The 22,564-nt window shown below is 36.1% G+C and overlaps 1 protein-coding gene across 6 annotated transcripts in view; it reads left to right on the forward strand.

Annotated features, from left to right (window-relative positions):
- Nucleotides 1-22,564, forward strand: part of AHI1 (Abelson helper integration site 1) — a 209,248-nt gene that overhangs the window by 66,330 nt on the left and 120,354 nt on the right. For all 6 annotated transcript variants that reach the window (XM_077776050.1, XM_077776052.1, XM_077776053.1 and 3 more), the window contains exons 18-19: nt 8,149-8,345; nt 12,021-12,047. In XM_077776050.1, coding sequence (XP_077632176.1) covers nt 8,149-8,345; nt 12,021-12,047 — 224 coding nt within the window. The remainder of the gene's footprint in view (nt 1-8,148; nt 8,346-12,020; nt 12,048-22,564) is intronic.

Below are 22,564 nucleotides of genomic sequence, written 5' to 3' on the forward strand. Positions count from 1 at the left end.
GAGGATCTGAAGAGGGCTCCTTGCTGACAGCAGAGAGCCCGATGCAGGGCTCGAACTCCTGAATCGTGAGATCATGACCTGAGCCAAAGTCAGACGCTTAACCCACTGTGTCCCCAACTCTTATGAGCATTTTACATATATCCTCCTATATAGCCCTTTTAAAACCCCGCAAGGTAGATGCTGTTATTATCTTCATTTTGCATACGATGAAACTGAGGCACAGGGAGAATGAATAATTTACATAAGGTCACACATTTGATAAATATTAAAGTTTACCCAGCTGTCTAAGTCCAGAGCCCATAGTTTTAAAATGCTAATCTACTTACTTCAGTCTTTGCATTTCCTGTTTCATGAAGTAACTTAATTAAGGCAGCCAGATATTCCTGTGATGAAGTTTATTGTTTGTTTTTAATTTTAATATTTCAAAAAAGCCCTTAAGACTAAAAAGAATTTTGGTTATTTACTATTATTAATAGTTCATTCCTTTACAACTGTTGGGGATAATTATAATGCATTAAGCAGTTGTATTCTCAGTATAGTCCAAAATATGAATTATCTTTATTATGTAGCATTAAATTTTAATGTAACTAATTTTATAATATTTTTGCAACAAGATAATATGTAGTTGAATTAAATTTAATATGCATAGATAATTTAATAGTGTTCTTAAAGTACTAATGATGAATGCCCAAAAACAAGCTCAGTTATTACAATTCTCATACTTGGAAAAGGTTATGCAGTAAAATATATAACTGATTATAAGTCCAAGTTTAAGTGTCTATTATTAGCCTAGGAGGATAATTAAGATATAGAAATACCATATTTGAAGACATGCTTCATACTACCTATTTCTTGGTCGTATCCTGAAGTGTCTATTTTAACATTCTCTGCATAATGGATACTTTGATTTGGTTATGTAATTCATGTTCTTAGACTCAGGACATACGAAGATGTAGCTTTGAGCATAAACCAGAGTCGTGAATTCTTCATTCAGGCATTTTTTTTTTTTTTATCTTTACATTGGTGCTTTTTAAAGTGCATCAAGAAGGAAGAATGGTACCATGTAAAATAGCAGTGGGGGAAAGGCTGAAGTAGGAGTGAGCTTTCTGGGGTTCCAAAGTGCCATCACTTTCTGCTTGACCCTGGTCAAGTAATTCAGCATTTTTGTATCTGTTTTCTTCACCTGTATAATTAAAATACCTGTTCTGCTTTATCAAATACCTTTCCCCATGTTTTATCAAAGGCAAAAATGAAACTATAAAGCATGGCATGGAGCATACATATATTAAGAATTCATGAACCAGGCTGCAGTAGAGAAATCCTAGCTGTTTTCTGCAGCAAGACACACATCACACACTTTAGTTGAATGGCATGATGTATGAAAACTGCTAATGGAATAGGAAATCAACAAAAAGACAATAGCATGTTCTTCAGGGGATTTGGAGATAGTTTATTATATTTTGGTGTTCACCCAACAGATTTGCTGAATGATGATAAATGCTCTCGCATTTGGTTGGCTATGAGACATGAATCTTTTACGCTTTCTTGTATAACTTTTTGGACAGTTTAATTAGTAACACTTATAAGTTCTCTTTGATATATTAAATATTAAATACAAAATTACAGAATTGGGTCGTGAATACACCCAAACTATTAGAATCAAAGTGTTACTCAATAGAACTTCTCTGGTGCATCCATATAGTTTCTTAAGATTAGTTGAAGCAGAAACAAGTCGGGCCCAGTAAAATACAATTAGAAAAAACATTATAAGCCCTTGAACATTCTTGTCCTAGCCCATTCAGACTGCTGTAACAAAATACCAGAGACTGCATGGCTTTGTAAACAACAGAAATGTATTTCTCACAGTTCTGAATGCTGGGAAGTCCCAAGATCAAGGCATGGCCGACTCAGTGTCCAGTGAGAGCTTACTTTCTGGTTCATAGGTGGAATCTTCTAGCTGTAACCTCACATGGTAGAAGGGGTGAGGGGATTCTCTGAGGTCTCTTTTATAAGGGCATTAATCTCATTCAAAGACCTCTCAAAGGCCCCACCTCCAAGTACCAGCACTTTGGGCATTAGAACTTCAACATGAGAATTTCAGGTGGACACAAACACTCAAACCACAGGAGTTCCCTACACAGCGCACATGTTAGAGGAAGAAAAGGAAGATGCTGTGTAACTCTGAATGCTGGGAAACTAGAGGAGCAGACCTGCCAGCTTACAGTAATACTGTATTTAAAAATGATAAGTAAAAGAAATTAGGTATCCAGTAAAATGACTATACCCATTAACAGAGCTGTGTAAAATAATAGGTCTTGAACAAAGGAATTAAGTGTTGAACCAAAGGGAAATCTTAATGTAGTATAAGAGAAAAAATATTTTGTTTTTTTTTTAGGTGCACTTTATTATAAAGCCAAGTAACATAAGTAAACATAGCTTTTAATAATAACAAACATGTGTTCACTCCAAATGCAAAAGGCTCTGGATTAAAATATCTTACTTCCTCTGTTCTTCCTCTTATAAAGATAAAAATCTCCTGAGAAAACCACGTTACTTTTTATAATTGGTTAAGGTCAGAACATACACAGTAGCACTGAACCTATATAAATCGAAATTTGATTATCAGTTATGAAAACATTTTATGAATTTTTTTAAGTGTGTAAAATTTAAAATCCGCAATTATAGCCAATTGTAGGCAGGTGTATAAGTATTTTGATGGGTATAACATTCCTTTAAGCAAACGTAGTTTCCACCTCTGTGTTCTCAGCACCTTGTGGGTACCTCTGCTACATGACTTAGAACACAGCAGTACTTTCTTACTGACTTCCAAGAGATTCAAGCCCTAAGACAGGCCTGTGTCCTTGCATTTCCAGAGTCTGCTCTTGTGCACTCCTCAAAAAGTGGTGGATGGATGGGGATGACACTTAACAATTTTGAGTTCTATCAGGTTAGGTTAAAGTTTTAAATGTATAAATTAAATTAGCCAAAGAAGAGAAAATGACCAAGTGAAGACATAGTTATTTAATTGCAACATTATACTCCAATCATGGCCTAGATGAAAATGTTTTAGAAACCTTTGAAATGTTAGAAGCATAGAGCTCGAGGGAATTTCAGAAAGCTTCCATTAATGACCTATTTTGCAGTGAAATAATCTGTACAGCGTTATACAGATAGACGCATATATTTGTGGAGGTTGAGGGAGTGGAAGAAGGCAAAGACTTGTAAGTAACTTCTGTTTCTAGTATCTGAGAAACTAGGTCTTTGTGAATATTTCTGCAGACTTCTGTTTTTATGGCTGCCTTCACAACACTATAAGTGTTAAAGCTGAAGTAGGGTGTCAGTGTGACTCCTGAAAATCCAGTCAGGTGTATTTTGCATAGAAAATTCCCCTTAGAAAACGGAAACAGGTATTCATTTTTGTTTGGGCTTTAGTTTTGTTATCTGCATCTGTGTAGGCCATTGTAATCCTTTCAGAAAGGCATCTTTATACCACCAAAAATAAACTGGCAGTGCTTTTTGTTAATTTTACTTGTTAAAAAAACTCATTTTTAAGAAAATATGATATATAATACTTAGTGTAGCATAATACTTAGGAAATAACAGTCTGGCAAGAAGAATAAGATAAATCTCAAAATCCTGCTATCCTTTGTAACTGTTGCTCATATCAGCATTTATGTGCTTCTGTGCTGGATCACTCACAGCTTCAAGTAAAATCATGGTGGATTTAATAGGTATCTAGCAAGTACAGAAAAACAGGGAATCAGAAAATGCCCATTAAGTAGTTTGAATCCAGCTCTACTCTCCACTCATAATAGCAAAAAAAAGAAAGAAAAGAAAAGAAATGTTAAAAGAGCAGTTTTGAAAGCAAATAAGGCGAACATGGTGAAATACTGTTTTCATCTGTTGATTCATTCATCCCTGGCTCATCTACTGATGTTTCACCTCCTCAAAGTTTCTCTTGTTCTTTAAACAGTCTTTGAATATTTGGAGTTAATTTTCAGAATGTTATGAAGGAAAATCCAGAATGTGTATGGAAAAGTAGTGGTCAGACTGATGAAAATCTAAGCATAGAAGCAACTACACTTCCATCTGAGAGCAGTAGTTGGGTATTGAGGAAGGAGCATCTCGGGGCGGGTGGTTTGTAAGCAGGTCTTTTCCCTCAATGTTCTTCCCTGGTACTTCCATCATTAAGGTTTACAGGAAGAGAGCACCCATTAGAGTGTGTGCTGTATTAAGAGTGTGTAAATGATGTAGGGCATGAATACAGTGGTCAAGGCCCTAAATTTTTTTATATGTGCTATCTCAGATTCGTGGTTGATGAAACCAAGACTGGTGACTAAAAGAAAGTGATTATCCTTTTGTGTATCCATTATATTGCTTTATAAACTATTTTTTCCTCCACTTAATATATTAGCAATATTTCATCATGGCAGCTACGCTTTTGTACATAATTTTAGTTGCTGAATTCCCTTTCATCTAACGAATAGACTAATTTATTTAAAAGATTGTTGTACAATTCCACTGTTACATACGTTTTTCAATATTTTAAACAGGACTTCAGTATGCACCTAGCTACTCTTATTCAGTTTGTTTCTTAGGAAAAAGCATCTTGAGGTCTGATGGGTCAGCTAAACAGGCAAAACAATCATTTTCTAATTTGCCTTTCTTGCCCTAATTCCTTCTTATGTGTGAGGCTGAATATATTTTTAATTGGCCACATAGTTATTCTTTTGTGAATTTTCTGTAGTAGTCCTTTGCCCATTTTTGTTAGATTATTCATTTTTATGGGAACTCTTTGCATGTTAAGAATATTAACCCCTTTTATCACTAGTTTGTCATTTGCTTCTTTTGTGTGAGCAGCTTTATTGAGGTATATTGACATACAGTAAACTACAATATTTAAAATGTACATTTTGATAAGTCTAGACATATTTAAGCATGTGTGAGACCATCATCTCAATCAAGATAATGAATATATCCATCATCTCTAAGTTACTTTGTGCTCCTTTGAAATCTCCCTACCTCCTCCTTCCCCCTGGCAATCACTATAAATTAATTTCCATTTTCTAGAATTATGTATTAGTGAGACTGTTTATACCATGTGTCTTTTTTTGTCTGGCTTCTTTCATCCATAATTACTTTGAGATTTATCTCTATTTTAGATTTTATCAATAGTTCATCCTTCATCCTTACAATGAGAATTGTTTCATTTTATGATATATCACACTCTGTTTTTCTGTTACCCCTGTTGATGGGTACAGGAGTTGTACCCAATTTTAAGCCATTAGAAATAAAACTGCTATGAACATTCATCTACAACTCTTTGTATGAACATGTGCTTTCATTTCTCCTGAGTAAATTCCTGAGAGTAGAAAGGCTACATCTGATTGCAGATGTGTGTTTAACTTAAGAAGCTGCCAGACTGTTTTTAAAGTGGTTATGCCATTTAAACTTTCTACCAGTAGTGTATGCATGTTTCAATATCTCCATACCCTTGCTAAATTTGAAGTGGTCAGTGTTTCTAATTTTAGCCCTTTTAATACTGGTGTGCAGTGTCGTTTCATGGTAGTTTTAATTTGCTTATCTTTAATGACTAATGTTGAGCCACTTTTTCATCTACATATTTGCCATCCATTTATCTTCTTCAGTGAAGTGTCTGTTCATGTTTTTTGCCTATTTTTAAATTAGTGTATTTGTTTTCTAACTATTAAATTTTAAGAATTCGTCTTTCTCCATCTCTAAGTGGTCTAAAGTTCTGCAGGAAGAGATAATAGTGGTGCTCTATTGGATACATGATTTGCAAATATTTCTCCCAGTCTTTGTCTTCTAATTCTCTTCTTCACAGTGTTGAGGAACAAATGTTTGAAATTTTGATGAATTTCAAAATTGCCAATTTTTGTCTTATATGTATTTTTGGTTTTATATCTAAGAATCTTTGCCTAATCCAAGCTCACAAAAGTATTCTCCTTCGTGTTCTCTAGAGAAGTCATAGTTTTATGTTTTAGGTTCATTTTGGGTTATTTTTTGTACATGGTGTAAAATATGTATCAAAGTACATTTGCTCACATATGAATATCCATTTGTTCTAACACTATTTAATGAAAAGACTATCCTTTTTATATGGAACCAGCCTTACACTTTGTCCATACATGCTGAGCTCTATTCTGTTCCCTTGATCTATTTGTTATCTTTGTGCCAATAACAAAGTGTCTTGATTACTGCACTTATCATGAAGTCTTATTATAAACACTTGAAGTCAAATTGCATAAGTCACCCTTTTTTTCCAACTTGTTTTGACTCTTCTAGGTCCTTTGTATTTCCATGTGGATTTTAGAATTTGACAATTTCTTCAAAAGTGACCTGCTGGATTTTGAGTGAGATTACATTAAATGCACAGATCATTTTGGGAGAATTGGCATTTTGACAGTATTGATTATTCTAACCACGAACATAATCTGTCTATTTAGGTTCTTCTTCGGTTTTTTCTCAGCATTGTTTTGTAGTTTTTAGTGTACATGCCTTTCCCATCTTTCATCATATATTTCCCAAAGTATGTTACGGTTTTTATACCATTCTAAATGGTATATATATTTTAAATTTCAATTTCTGACTCTTTGTTGCTTGTATATAGAAATACAGTTATTTCTATATGCTGATCTTGTATCCTGGAACCTTGTCTAAAGTTGATTATTAGTTCTCGTGACTTATTTTTCTAGATTCCAGTCAGATTTTTTACACAAATGTGGGGCCAGGACCTGAGAGTGAGAACCTCCTTAAGTTTCCTTTCTACTGTTCCACTTCCTTACCATCATCTTAGCTCTCCATAGATGTTTCTGTCTGTAAAGAAAGAAAGTTTTATTTCTTTTATACATTCTGTCCACTTTTTGGTAGTTTCAAGCAGGAGGGAAAATCTGGGACCTTTTACTCTTATTTTGGCCGGAAATAGAAGAACGCCATTACCTGTCCTGTGCTTTTTTATTTTGATTATGATAACCTCTTTTTTTTTTTTTTTTTTTAATAGAGACTTTTTAAATGTTCACACAGCAAAATCTGTCCATCTTTTATGTTGACAATTCTTAACATTTTCTGACTCAGGCAGTCTTTTGACAAAACAATCTGATAAAAGTTATGGATCTGATTTCCAGAAACATTTACATACACATTCATATTTCTGTATATAACTTCAGTAGCCCACAGAAACCCTGAAGGCTGATCTATTGATTCCCTGTTATGAATCTTGATTGTATCTTCTCATGTTCTGTTTAGAAAAGCCTTCTATTAAAAATTGTATAATTAAGGAAATACTTTGTAAATGATTACTGTATATTTTTCTCCTTGGTATATACAAACAGGAGCTTACAAATTTTTAGATTCCTTTATTTTATGACGAAATGAGATAGTGTTTATAAAAGCATTTTAAACACCATAAAGGACAGTATTCATTCTCTTGTCCTTGTCATCATCAGAAGCATTTACTCTTCTGGCCGTCTTTTCTAGTCTGAGGAGTTATATCCAAAGAAAGAATTATTTTAAGAAATAATTTGAGGGGCGCCTGGGTGGCTTAGTCGGTTAAGCGTCCGACTTTCGCTTGGGTCANTTATATAGTTATAAATATATAAAAAATGTATTTAAATTGAAAAAAAATTAAATTTTATTCACCGGTTATCTTATATAAAGTGTGCATATATATAAAGGTTAAGAGGGGTATAGAAATATGAAAAGAGTTGTTTTAGGAAGATGGGTTTGTACATAGTTATTTTTATTGTTCTTACCTTTCCTTTAGTTCTATTCTATTATGCCTTTGATTTTTTATATTACATTTTCTGTATAGATATATCTAAAGTTAAGCCCCCATTCCAATTTGTTTTTTACCACACCCAGATATTACATGGCCTTCAAGGCTGTTTTATCATACTACCTGGCATAAATTATCTGTGAAATTATAATTTTTCCTTTTTCATGCTTGTATAGTATTGAATAATTTCATAATTTCACATTTTTCGAGTCATGTTGTCTTATTATCACCCAGTTTTTAAAATGCATTATGTAGTTTCTGATCATTTGTTTAATGCTACAGTTTCATGGCTTAATTATTTTATTGTGCTTTTGCTATGATGACTTGAACTAATTATGGATATATTTTTTCAGTTGCCCAGCAAGAGACTGAAATGTTGAAACACAGCAATGGAACATTTCCATTACCTGGAATACACCAAAGCCAAGATGTTTCATGCACCTGTCCTAAGCTGCCTCATCAAGGCTCTTTTCAGATAGATGACTACGTCCACACTGACAATTCTTCAATGAAGATGCAGCAAGTGAAACAGAGACTCAATTCTGTCACAGTATGTCTGATGATTTTATGCAGTTGAGAAGTTGAAAATTTTAAAAAACCGTTTTGATTCTGTTTTATATTGCCGTGCCAATAAATATTAATTTGAAAAAGTAAGTTGGTTACTTAAAAATAGGCTTTCTAATGCTTTTATGGTTGCTTTCTGGTATTTGTTCTAACATCATCCACTGCAGTAAACAGACTGCTACGGGAATACCTATCATGCTTTCCCAACTTGATATTTCTGTAAAGACCAGTCCGAGACCTCTTTTGCTATTTAAAAATGGAAGTGTGTGTATGTGTGCATATATACAACACACACAAACAAAACAAGCACCAACCTGCCTGGGAAATCATTCACATAAAGTATATTAAAGGTACAACTTCCTTAATATGCAAAAGTTAAATAAATAATAAAGAAAAATAGACGTGAACAAAGAAATGTATAAAAGAAATAAGCAGGAACTTCCAAAAAGAATAGATACAGATGTTGCGGAAGCATATTTAAAAGGACTATTCTCTCACTACAAGAAAAGTGCCGTTAAAATTAAGTATGGCCAATAAAATGAAAATAGGTCATGAAAATGAGGAGGAGGATGCTTAATTAAAAATAGTGTGCTTTTTTATTCTGTTGGTTATAAATTACTACATAAACTTTCTCAAAGATAAGTAATAAAATGTATTGGGAAGCTTAAATATCCTTAAAAATGTTTGTGCCCTTTGAACGTAATAGGTCCTTTAGTTAGAATTAACCTTGAGCTCCTTGAAGACCGGGACTGTGCAGACTTGTTCCTTGTTGTGTTCTCACCTTTTGGCACAGTGCCTGGAACTTAATAAATATGATCCCTTTCTCTCCTCCATTGATAGGAATCTTGACCAGTTTTAAACCAAACATATGAGGAACTATATTGAGGTACCTTTAGTTATGACTATACTTACTTCCTCTCTAGTTTTCTTTCTTTAGAAAATTGGAGTTTCAGGTATACCAGAATACAGGTTTCGTTGGAATATGGGGGAAATATTTTTATTTTTCTCAGTATAAATTTTAGAATATGTACAATAAATTAATACATTTATTTCAAAGTGGTAATTCTGTGTATTTTAACATTTTGATTGAGTAATGTATGATGTTCCAGATTTTAAAAGGAAGTATAAATAGATAAATTGAGTTTTAAAAATTAGAGAAAAATGTTTCTTCACTAGGGGAAAAAAGTGTCCCTTGTGTAAATTCTTACATGGCAAAATGACTTCACAGATTTAAGAGCAACTAACTCACTGACAAATACAAAAACAAGTTTCCTACAATCTGTTGATTTTTACACTGTGGAATGTAATGTGCTGGAATCACATTAGTCCTGTAGCTTGTCTTTTCTGTCATCTTATATAGGTGTCATCTTCAGATAAATGAAAGGAGGTAAGAACAAAAGAAAGTATAGGTGTAAAGGAAAATTCTGAGAAGTATTTTTTAAGATATAAAATCAAAAGCAAGGGGGAAGCAGATTGGTAATTTATTATAAGATAAAAATTTGTTTCTCATAATCATTTATTTTTTTTAATTAGAGTATTTGCATTGAGATTGAGGTAGATCAAGGCTGTCTTTAGAAATGAAAACCTTGTATAAAATGGCTGTGGTTTTTGAAAAGCCATATTTTTCCCATGTTGAAAGAATTCACTGAACTCTTTCAGAATGTATATAAATGTGTATGGGAATAAAAACAAAATGTCCTCTGCACTCCCTTGGCAGCTCTATTCTTTTTATATTTTGCAAACATTTAGATTGACTGGATTGTTACCTTTTGTCGCATCTCCTTTTTCTTGTTTCCTGTAATTTATTTTGGTAGAGCCCAATTTTTTGTTGTTAGGTTATTACTTAATCCATTGAAGATTCTAACAGTGGTCTTCTATAGAGAAGTGCAATAGAGAAGACTTGATTACTTCTATATTATAGAAGACTGTATTACTGGAGATACTTCTTTCTTTGTAACCACAGTAGGATTTTTTAAAATAAAATTTATGGGGTGTGTGTGTGTGTGTGTGTGTGTGTGTGTGTGAATTGCATAACCATTCCAGTTCAGCAGGTGTTTACTCATTAATGAATAAAGGAAACAAAAATAGATGATTCTCTGTTCTCCATAGCCTTACCACTTAGTCATTTAGCTCTTTGCTATGTAACAGATTTGACTGTATTTGCAACTACAGCAGTACCTGAAAGGCACACTGCAGCCCAGACAGATCTCTTAGGTAGACAGTACCTTACGAGCATTCACAAAACTCATTCTGTTTTTAAAATTTGATCTTAACAGTACATCCAGACTTGCTCAGAGTCTGGGGTACCTCCTTGGAGTGATCAGTTAACAAGAATTTGATTTATGAACTTAAAAAACATCTTATAGTGAAAGGTATACCTTTCTAGGCACCTGAACACTCAAGACCACTCTCCCTTTTTGAAATTAGTCTAAACCCAGGTTAATCATGACAGAGTTAATTATTAGCAGAGTCATAGAAATAGGGATTAGATAGATTTAAAAATGTTCTATGCCAGCTTTGCAAAATGTTAATTTTCTCTACCCTATAGGAAATTTCAACTAATAATGATTGGTGATAACTAACATCTATTTAATTATGAGTAATGACTAACATAACAAATTCCTGTGCTGAATGCTTTACTTTTTCATTGTATTTAATCCTTAAAACCATCCTATAGTGTAATTGCTAGTATTATCCCCATTTTACAGAAGGTGAAGTTTAGGCTTACAGAGCTCAAGCGGTATCACTAGTGTCACACAGATGGCAAGTGCTGGGGCTGCGATTCAGTCCAGGCAGTCAGAATCTCATGCCCAGGCAATGTCATTTTCTCCTTTTAGTGATTAAATTACTAATACCCTTTAGACATAGTGTCTGTCCGTGAGAAATTTATGGATAGAAAATTGATTTTCCTCTTTTAGTTCTCTTTTTTCCTAAACTCTACATTCATCGTTACTGTTTTTTTCTCTAGTTCTCTTGTAGGCTGATGACACATGCAGGCTAGCCTTAATTGGACTTGGATATTTTTTGTCTCCATAGCAACACATTTTCAAATCATTCATTTTACTAGTTTCTTTTTCAAAGTGACCTTTCCTTCCCTTCCCTTGTCCCATGAACTGTAGGCAGTTCCTTTCTATAGCTCCTTCAATACTGATAACATACTTTGGCATATAGTAGCATTTATTACTAGATTTTCTCTGAAGTAAATTATTAATGTGGGAATTATATTTGTGGGAATTGACATTTGTAGAGATAATTCTATACTGTTATTCTGGGTGTGTCTTTGAGACATGTTAGTGCTCTGGTGTAGAATTTTAGCATTTACCAGCCTATTATTTGGTTTATTGTTTACCAAGTTTCTTGAGGCCAGTTTTCTTGAGGCAGATACGTTTGGGCCCTCCAAAGTCTTATTCTCCATGCCTTTTGTTTTGGCAGGTTAGATTTACCAAGAACTCTTTGGGTCTCTTTTTTTTATTTCACACTCTTTCCAGTGCCTTGGAAACAATGCAGAGTGACAGCTGCAGGGTGATAGACAAAGCAGCTCTCCCAGATGTTGGTTTTGGTTATTAAAAGATTAATATCAGAATGTGTTAAAAAGAGTTGATAATTTTATTCAAATAAAATTATGAATATTTCCTTACTTATTGTATTGTATTTCTTTTAGGAGGTGATCCGAGCCTGTGCTGCAAAGGTAAGTAGTTTTTATCAGGAGGAAGATAACTTTAGGATTGTAGCTTTCATTGTGATGTAACAAAGGATTGAAATGTACCATTCAGAGTTTTTAATAGAACTTTTACAAAAGTTAGTCAGATGTGGATTTTCCCTATTCGAGCTCAAATTTATCAAGGAATTATATACAGGAATCTGAGACTTGAACAAGTACCTTCATATTTTTGAAGATTGAAGAATATTAAGTGATTGGAGTGTACTTTCAATAAAGGACCAGCAAGGTCATTTGCCCCTGAGAAAAATATTATGTGATACTTAATAGGTAAGAGACACTGGTACAGTTCCAGTGGACATATGCTGAGTAAACTGTGTAAGCCATGAAATGCATGCAAGCTGGGTGTAAATAGCAATGGTACACTGTGTGCTTATGATGCTCTTGATTGATCATTTATTTATACCAGTGTTTCACACTTCTTTTTCCATTTAGCTGCATAGAAATCCTGAGAGGCAGATTAGATATTATTGTTATTCCAATTTTAGAAAGGATGAAGCTGAGGCTTGTTGAAGTTAAGTGATTTTCTCAAGACCCCAAAGTTAGTGTAAAAACAGCAGCATACAAAAAGGCTTTTGGGGGTGCCTGGGTGGCTCAGTTAAGCATCCGACTTCAGCTCAGGTCCTGATCTCACAGTTTGTGGGTTTGAGCCCCGCATCACGCTCTGTGCTGACAGCCAGCCCAGAGCCTGGAGCCTGTTTCAGATTCTGTGTCTCCCTCTCTCTCTGACCCTGCCCTGCTCATGCTGTCTCTCTTTCTCTCACTTTCAGAAATAAATAAAACATTTAAAATTTTTTTTAAAAAGGCTTTTGATTATTAAACAGTTTCAACTAGATTGTATCCAGGATGCTTCCAACACAGCAGCTTTCTCTTTTACAAGCAAAGCCATTTTATATACAGTCTTTAACCCAGTTGTCAGGAAAATAAATTTTTTAATTTAAAAAAGTGGAATGGCACCCCCTGTTTGTCCTCCCCTCCTCTCCCAAAATTCAGTTGAATAATTAGACATTCATTCATTTATCAAATGTAATTATATCTGTCACAAAGTATAAGTGTCAGACACTCAGAAGAGAATTAGAATGTTGTTAGTATGTTCAAAGACGGCTTTATGTCGTATCAGTGGAGTGGAAGTGTTTTTTTAATTCAGTAAGCATATACTACCATGTGACAGGCCTTGGAATACAGAAGTAGATGCTAGGCTATTTCTTTTCACATGAGGCATCTTATGGAGGAAACATGTGAGAAAACACTGTACTTACCCCATCACTGAACTGTCCAGTATCAGTGAGGGCCCATCACTTTTTTACCTAATTATCACAAGTCAGCAGAATATGGAATATAGACAAGGGGAAGGAAGATGAGGGGGAAGAAGAGAACAAGCTATATTCTGACTTGGGCTGCAGATGTTCAGGAAACTTGTTCCTGATAGCAGTGATTAGTATAATGATTATAGCTCCAAGATTACTAAATCTTCTTAAGTATATATAGTATATAAAACTGAAGTCAAAAAAATAATTTTCTGGCTGCAATTCAGAGCTTTTTCTCTTTAATAAATAAATATATATGCTTCCTTTGTAAAGCAGTCTGAATGTCCAAGTAGTAAAGTATTCTGTGCACATTTGGCAAGAGTTACGGAAACTGTCGTCTGCTAATCTGGAACCTCTCTGCAGATGAAGGATCTTGTTATATTCATCTTTGTACCTCAAGCATTTAGCATAAGTAAAATAAATGCTCATTGAAAATATGATGAAGTACTTAGAAATTAAGTATTTAGAAAGATTAACCTTACTAGTGTCTTTAGTTATTCTTTTTTAATAGGTTGTATTGAGAGGTAATTCACATACCATAATACTTGCCCTTTTGAAGTTTGCAGTGTACTGGGTTTTACATTATTCACAGAGCTGTGCAAGCATCACCATTACCTGATTTTCAAACCTTTTTATTCCCTCCAAAAAGAAATCCTGTTTCTCTTAGCAGTCATTATGTCTGTAGGCATATGCACATGTACACACCCACACCCAAACTCCTGGTAACTAACCACTAATACACTTTCTGTCTCTGTAGGTTTGCCTGTTCTGGACATTTTATATAAATCGAATCAAATAATATGTGGTCATTTATAACTTGCTTCTCTTACTTAGAATAATGTTTTCACAGTTCCTCCATTTGTAGCATGTTATCAGTACTACTTTGTACTGCCAAATAAGATTCTGTTACACAGATATTTTACATTTTGTTTACCCATTCATCAGTTTATAGACTTGTGGGCTGTTTCCATTTGAGGGCTGTTATAAATAATGCTACTACGATCATGTGTGTACACGTTTTTGTGTAGGCATATGTTTTCTTTTCTCGAGGTATATAGGAGTGGAATTGTTGGGTCATATGACAACTCTGCATTTAATATTTTGTGCAACTACTAAGCTTACCCAAAGTGGCTGCACTATTTTAGAATCCTGTGTGGTAATTCTATATATTTAACACTTTTCCAAAGTGGCTGTCCCATTTTATATTCCCACCAGGAATGTATAAAGGTTTCAGTTTCTCCTCATTCTTACCAACACTTGTTATTTTCTGTCTTTTTTAGAATAGCCATCCTAGTTGGTGAGAAGTGGTATCCCATTGTGGCTTTTGATTTGCATTTCCCTAATGACTAGTGACATTGAACATTTTTGATGTGCCATTTGTATATCTTGCTTGGAGAAGTGTCTGTTCAAATTATTTGCCCATTAAAAACAAATTTTTGTCTTTTTAATGTGCACTTTCAAGTTCTTGATACAAATCTCTTATTAGATAGATGATTTGCAAATGTTTTATCCCACTTTATGAGTTGTCTTCCCACTTTCTTGATGATGGCCTTTAAACCAAGAAGGTCTCAAGTCTTAGGAAGTTCAGTTTATCTATTTTTTCTTTTGTCACTTTGCTTTTGGTGTCATATCTAATAAGCCACTGCCTAACCCTACATGCCAAAGATGTACTTCTTTTTAAGATTTTAATATTTTTAACTCTAACATTTAGGTTTGTGATTATTCTAAGTTCTTTTTTTATGCGTATAATGCTGTGCAGAGGTATAACTTTATCCCATTGCATGTGGCCACCTAGTTGTCTCTGCACCCACTGTTGAAAACGCTGTTCGTGCCCCATTGAGTGATCTGGGTGCCATTGTCAAAAGTCTGTAGTCTTAAATGCAGAGTATATTTCTGCAGTTTCTCATTTATTACAACCAGGATAGTAAATTTTTGCCAGGTATCTAAGTTTTTTCTTCCCTAAATCTCATCCGCATTTTTATGTTGTTGAAGATTCATTTCTTTTTTCGATTCACATGCTTTAAACCTTGCCTATCAAGTATTGTGTGTGTGTGTGTGTGTGTGTGTGTGTGTGCGCGCATGCACGCGCAAGGTGCTTAGGTTATAACAGTGAATAGGCACATTTTGTGATGGGGAGATAAACAGGAAAAAAAGGAAATAAGATAATTTCAGACAATAAGTGATGTGACAATAAAAGTAGACCCCAGAGACAGAGAATGACTGGCAGGGAATGCTGCCTTCAACGTGCAGTCATCAAAGGCCTCTCGGAGAGAAACACTTGACAAGGAGCTAGTCGTGTCCTGTAGAAGTCCTCATCTGGAAATGTAACTGGCAGAAAGAAGAGCACTGTGTGTAAGTAGTAATCGTGAGCAAGCAAGGAGAAACGGTGTTTCATGATGAGGTTGGAGAAGTGAACAGGAGGTCACGCATGCCTTTTTAAATGTCTGTAAGCATGGTAATGCAGGGGAGGAATCATTTCTCTTTTGTCGTTCTAGGTTCTGTCCTTCTAGGTCTGATGGTTAAATTGACATATGAAAGATTAATAAAAGAAAAAACTTAATTATGCACATATGGGAGCCCCACAAAGATATGAGACTCCAAAGCTGCCAGGCAGTTGAGGCTTTTATAAACCATCGTTAGTGGAGGAAAGGGAGGCATAGGGGTCTAGGGCTCCAAAGTGGGAAGGGAGTCGTCCCCAGGAAAGTGAGAGGAGCACCTATGAGGCGAACAAAGGCTGCCCTGCCACACAGGTCAGTCCCTCCAGTGAAAAAGTTCTCTCTGGGCCGAGCTCTCTTCCTAGCAAAGGCCTCCTTTCTAAAGTATGTTTCCCTCATTGTAGGGTACCTTCTATACCTGTTTTCAGAGCTTCTCCATTGTCTGCAGTTTCTTAAAATAATCCTTATGCCAAAGAGGCATATTCGAGGGTGACATAATCTGCTAAACCTTCAGTAAGGACTTAGGTATTGTTTTAATCAGAGAAGCTGTAATGGAAGCATTAAGCTGGGGAGAATGCGAGAATAGATTTTAAAAGGGGAGTTAAGTCTTCCAAGCAGAGATCAGTTAGCTGACTTTTACAGTTATCCATGAAGAGATGGTAGCCTGGACTAAGGATGGTGTTAAAAGATAAACTGACACCTATTAAAATTTTTAGAGTTTAAGCAAAATTGATTTGAATGGCACAGCACCAAACTAGATGCGGTTAGAAGTGCTTCACTGGCAGGAACTAAGGAAAGACTTTTATAGAGAAAAGGCTGAAGCAAAGCAAGGAAATTGTAGATTGATGATAGTTTAAAGCCTAGTTGGCTGTTTGTGATTGGTTGTCCTTAGGTTTCGATTTTGTAACCTGCAGGTATTTACAGGCCTAGATTGGGCTTTGCTTCCACAGGGTAGAAGGCCAGGCGCCGTGGCATTAGAACTGTGTTAGACTCATGGCCTCCTGTCTTAATTAATTTCACAGTGGCAATAATGAAGTTGCAGGCAGTGGACAGATTTGCGATATATTTTGGAAGCAGATTTAACACAGCTCAGTGATGGATCGCATGGGGTGTAAGTGAAGGAAAGAGGATTTAGGGATGACTTCTACGTTACTGCTTTCAGCAATTGTACAGATGCTGGTAGTACTTTTCATGAGGTGAGAAATGCTGGCATGGAGAGAGCAGTTTTTAGGAGCAGACTTTTGGATGTGGATATAGTTGTATAGTAGGTGATTGGACTTTTGAGCCTTGAGTTCAGGGAAGAAGTCAGAGCTAAAATTATATTTATTTAAGCTGTGAGATTGGATAAGACCACCTGGGGAGAGGGAGCTAAAGACCTGAGACACAGGTCCAGGAGAAGAGTATGTCAGGGAAGCCTAGAGGAAAGTATTCCAAGACAGAGAAGTGATAAACTATCATGTGCAACTGAGAGAATGAGAAAAATGAGGATCGAACAGTGACAATTGTACTTGGCTAGTTGGTGTCCTTTGGTTACCTTGATGGAAACTGTTTCAGTAAGTGGCAGAGACAAAAGCGCAATTGAAATGGGTTGAGAGCAGAATAGAAGTCTGCAGGTTTTGACTGGGAAGCAGAGACAGGAGCTGAAGGGGGAATCTTCAATGGACAACATTAAAGCATATTGATTTGCTGACTGGAATAATTCAGCAGTGATGGAGAGGTGGGTACTATACCACAGAAGTGGTCATTGTTGCGCTCAAGTCCTGGAAAAAGTGAGAGGAGATGTAATCCTGAATACTAGAGGAGCTGGCCTTGAGAGAAGGGATTTTTCATCCCTTCTGATAGGCCAGGAAATGGAAACTGGGTAGATGCTTAGATACATATTTGATGATGGGAGGTTGTTAGAGTTCTCATCTGATTGCTCCAAGCTAGCAGTTGGAATTAGAAGTCTTGCATTGCTCTGACTTGTGATAGCCCTAAAATATTTATGGATGAGTTTATAATTTACAAATTTCCGTGCTCTTTTCCTTTGCTTGGGGTTGGATTGACGCGTATCAGAAATGGTTTGCCTGGAGTCTGTTCGTTCAGCTCTGTGTTATTCCTTACAAATGGAATTAATCTGTTTTTCTCATGTTTCCAAACATACTATATTTCATACCTGGCATGTGATAGAATTGGGCCTATTCTTCCTTAAATTATAATTAATTTTGCTATTATTTTCTAAAATTAAATTATGAATTCCCTCAGAGAGAAACAACTATTTTTCTGCCCTCTCCCCTTCTTGCCTTCCTTCCTTCCTTCCCTTCCTCCTTGTTCTCCCTCCTTCTTTCTTTCTTTTTCAGCTTTACATAGTATAGCCTCAACCTCTGATCTTACACATCTGAATCTCCATACTCCCTTCTCAAAGATATTTGTTTTTTAAATTATTAACATCACCTACCCTAGATGAATATAAATGCAGCCAAGCTAAAGTTTATTGAATTATGTTTAGCAGAATAATGCTATAAAGGTAAAGTAATAATTTAATTATAATCTAATATATCTTAGAACATATTATTCACTAAAAAATAAAAAGATTTAAAAAATGGAGAATCCAGAGATGATAATTTTTTTAATCTCCTAAAAAAGAATTTGGATATTTTGATCATGAAGAGGTAAAAATTAAGTTGAGATTTGAATCGTTGTTTTCACTTATTTGGAGAGTTTCTTTTTCAGTATTTTTCTTTTTTTAAGTTTTTTTTAGTATTTATTTTTTGAGAGAGAAAGAGAAGAGTGTGAGTGGGGAAGGTGCAAAGAGAGAGGGGGCCACAGAACCTGAAGCAGGCTCCAAGCTCCAAGCACAGAGCCTGACACAGGGCTCAAACTCACAAGCCGTGAGATCAAGACCTGAGCTGAAGTCAGATGCTTCACCACTGAGCCACCCAGGCGCCCCACAATCATTTCTTTTTAATGCCTAAAATTATTTCTTCATGCCATTCTAAAACTCGATAAAAGCAAATTAAGTGTTGTTATTTTGACAATATTTGGGTGTTCTTATTTTGACAGTATTTGGGAGACTGGCTTGACTGTAGGAGTGGTGCAGGCCAAAATAGACCACTAACAGAAATTATGGAATTTTATTCCTGGTAATTTTAGAAAACAAGAAAAAAATCCCTTGTTTTAGGAAAAGCCAGTTTTCTTCTCGTGTGTCTCCTTTACTCTCGCACTACCACCAACCCTCACAACACTCCTCGTACCAGATGGGCTGTGGTCGTTCTCACACCAAGCAGTTCTCGGTGATACCAGCAGGATGTCCTACAGTATAACTGTTTCAACACTGCCCAGCTGGGGATAGCAGCAGATCCCACAGCTTAAGGACTCAGTCCCACAAGACTTCATGTGCCACCCCACCTCTGACATATCAGATGCCAGTACAGGTCCAGATTGCCACCTGTGTTTCTGACCAATCAACTGTAAATTGGAGGTTTCCATGACAGTTTCCTCAGGTTCAGTTAATTCTCTAGAGCAGCTAAGAACTCAGGAAAACAATGTACTTCCTGTTTGCCAGTTTATTATAAAAGGATGAATACAAATGGACATCAGCTGGGAGAGATGCAGAGGGCAAGCTGTGCGGGAAGGGGCTTGGAGCTTCTGTGATCTCTCAGACGCACCACTCTCACAACAGTTCCACATGATTACTGACCCAGAAGCTCCCTGAACCCCATCGTCTTGGCATTTTTATGAAAGTTTCTTCAGGTAGGCATGATCAGGTACAATTCTGTTTCTAGCCCCTGTCCCTTCTCTGGAAAATGGGGGATGCGCTAAAAATTCCAAGCTTCTAATCATGGCCTGGTCTTTCTGGAGACCAGCCCTCATCCCAGAGCACACCAAAAGTCACTTCCTTAGAACAAAAGACATTTCTGTCTCCCAGGAAATTTCAAGGTATATAGGAGCTCAGTGTCTGGAACCAGATTCAAAGACCAAGTATTAGAACAAAAGATCCTCCTAGCACTTTTATCACTTGGGAAATTACAGGAACTCGTGCCAGAAACCGCAGCCAGAAAACAATCTGTTTTTCTATTATTTCACACACCTATTTCTAGATTTAAATTTGAGTATTAAACCATGAAATTTAATGAACTTTTTACCTTTAAGGCTTTCATTCTATAATTTTTATCATTAAAAAGCTATACTTGAGAAGTCTTGAACACAATTACCATCTTAGCTTTGGGTAGGCTTTTAAACATGCACTGCTTTCACATTTATATTAATTCATTTGACTTCTATGCATTTCTTATTAGTGTTACATGATTATAATTTTTAAAATTTTAATGTTATTATTTTAGCCTTTAAGAACAGAAACTGGTTCTTACCCTCAGGAAGATTATAGTCAGGTAAATAGTAATTAACTAAATAAGCACACCAAGGTGTTAATCAAAGTGTTACTGTGATAATTCAATACGGTAAGATACGAGACATGGTGGGGAGACAAGTGAGGGAGAGGTAAATATGAGACATGGTGGGGAGACAAGGGAAGGAAAGGTAAATTCTCCTGGGAGAATCTGAAAGCCTTTTCACACATGATACAGTACTTGAGCTAAAGCTTGAAAAAGGAGTTGGCATCTACCAGGAAAGTGGAGCCAAAAGGAAAGCCCATTCCTGAAAATGGAACAGTATGAGTGAAGTCTCAGGGACATGTCTGGCATGTGTGCAGAGTTCTTTGCGGTTTGTTGTAGCCAGAATGTAGGAAAAGGAGTGATAAGCTTGGAGAGCCAGGTAATTATTAGAATATAGAAAGCTTTGTATGCCAGGATGAGAATTATGGACTTTATCTGTGGAACAATTGATGGTGGGTTTTAACCAGAAATGTTAGTAAAATTAACATTTAAGAAAGATCATCTTGTTAGTATAGAAGAGGAATTAGAGAAACAGGAGATAAGGAAACAAATCAGGACAGTATTGGAGTAGTTTGCAAAGAGAGAAAAAGACCTGAACCAGAGCCTCGATTGGAGAAAATAGTGGGGTCAGATGTCCAAGCATCTAATTGACCAAGTGACTGATTCTCTGTAGAGTGGGAGATGGTCATATAGGATGATGTCCTCCCTTCTGGCTGGGGCAACTAAGTGGATAGTGATAGCTTTTCCTGAGAAAGTAAATAGTGGAGGAAAAGTTAGTTTAGCTTTGAACTTAGTGTTTGGAAGAGTTTTGGATTTAAGAAAGGCAGATCAAGTGATGAAAACAAATATTACAGTCTGTGGTGACAATGTGGTGTGAGGGAAGAAGAGGCCTCAATGGGTCTAGCAGACAACCCTGGTAAGCCGTGGCAGGATAGCCCACAGAAAATATTTTCCAGAAACGGAGGAGAGTGATGGGCAGTGTTCGAGATCTCAGAGACTTTATTTATTTATTTATTTTTAATATTTTTATTTATTTCTAGGGGGGAGAGAGAGAGAGACTGTGTGAGCAGGGGAGGGTCAGAGAGAGAGGGAGTCACAGACTGAAACAGGCTCCAGGCTCTGAGCTGGCAGTCAGCACAGAGCCCGACGCGGGGCTCGAACCCACGGACCGCGAGATCATGACCTAAGCAAAAGTCGGATGCTTAACCGACTAAGCCACCCAGGCGCCCCGTCGAGATCTCAGAGACTTTAAACGAATCTGCCAAATCTGACCAGTTGAAGTCTCAGGTGACTTTAACTTCAGATTTAGTCTTCTGGTGGAGAAAGGCTTCATTGTGCTTGGTTGAAGTTGAATGGTTTAGTTGTATAGAGGAGTTATGTGCTGTTTTTCATGGAGTTTAGCTTTCACTGAAGCTTAAGGGAATTATGGAACCATTGTGATAAATTTTCCATTTTTTGCTATTTCTATACTGAAGTAGAAAGATCTATGTTTATATCCTATAGGGAAACAGCCAGTAGAGGGTTTGAAAGTAGAATTTGGAAGAGGTTTAAGTATCCCCAAGGGACGGGCACCAGGGTGGCCGATTCGGTTAAGTGACAGACTCTTGATTTCAGCTCAGGTCATGATCTCGAAGTTCTTAAGATCCATTCCTGTGTTGGGCACCCTGCTGTTAGGGTAGATTTTGATTCTCCCTCTCTCTGCTACCACACACACACTCTCTCACTCTCTATCAAAATAAATAAACCTTAAAAAAAAAAAAAGTATCCCCAAGGAAACAGATGGAGGGATTAATCTTAACAGAAGGGCACTAGAAGAAAAGAGGTGAGGGTGGATATAAGAGCTATATTCTTTGAGAGGTTTAAAAATGAGGGTTTCAGAGGGTCAAAGAGCAAATTTTTTCTGTGAAATAAGGAAATATACGGAGAAAGGAGATAAAGGTTGGAGAAAACCAAAATACATTGAGATAAATTGACTTTGACAAAGGGCACGTTGTTGGATAAATGGTTTGAACCAGCACTATGTCTTAATTTTAAGCTTTGCACAGAGGAATCGTATCACTTATCTTTGAACTACCAGTCCTTAGTATATATATCAGAGGTTCACAAAATCATGATTAAATACTTCAAAATAAAACTTCATTATGAATGATTCAAATTTGAATTCTGGTTTTAGTTCATGTAGCAGTGATGAACTGATTTGGGGGTACTTCCTGGCACCTTACCCCACTGTAGAAATTTCTCTTCAGCAGGAACACTGTTTCTTCCTGATCCCTCACTTCAGTGTGGTAGCTTATGTGGAAAATACCTAGGAACCTAGAGCTCATGTTTGAATTTCTCTTTATGACACCATGGGCTTCTCATTTGTTAGGTTT

This window comes from Crocuta crocuta, unplaced genomic scaffold (assembly GCF_008692635.1).
Source record: "Crocuta crocuta isolate KB4526 unplaced genomic scaffold, BGI_CrCroc_1.0 scaffold25, whole genome shotgun sequence".
Taxonomy (NCBI): Eukaryota; Metazoa; Chordata; class Mammalia; order Carnivora; family Hyaenidae; genus Crocuta; species Crocuta crocuta.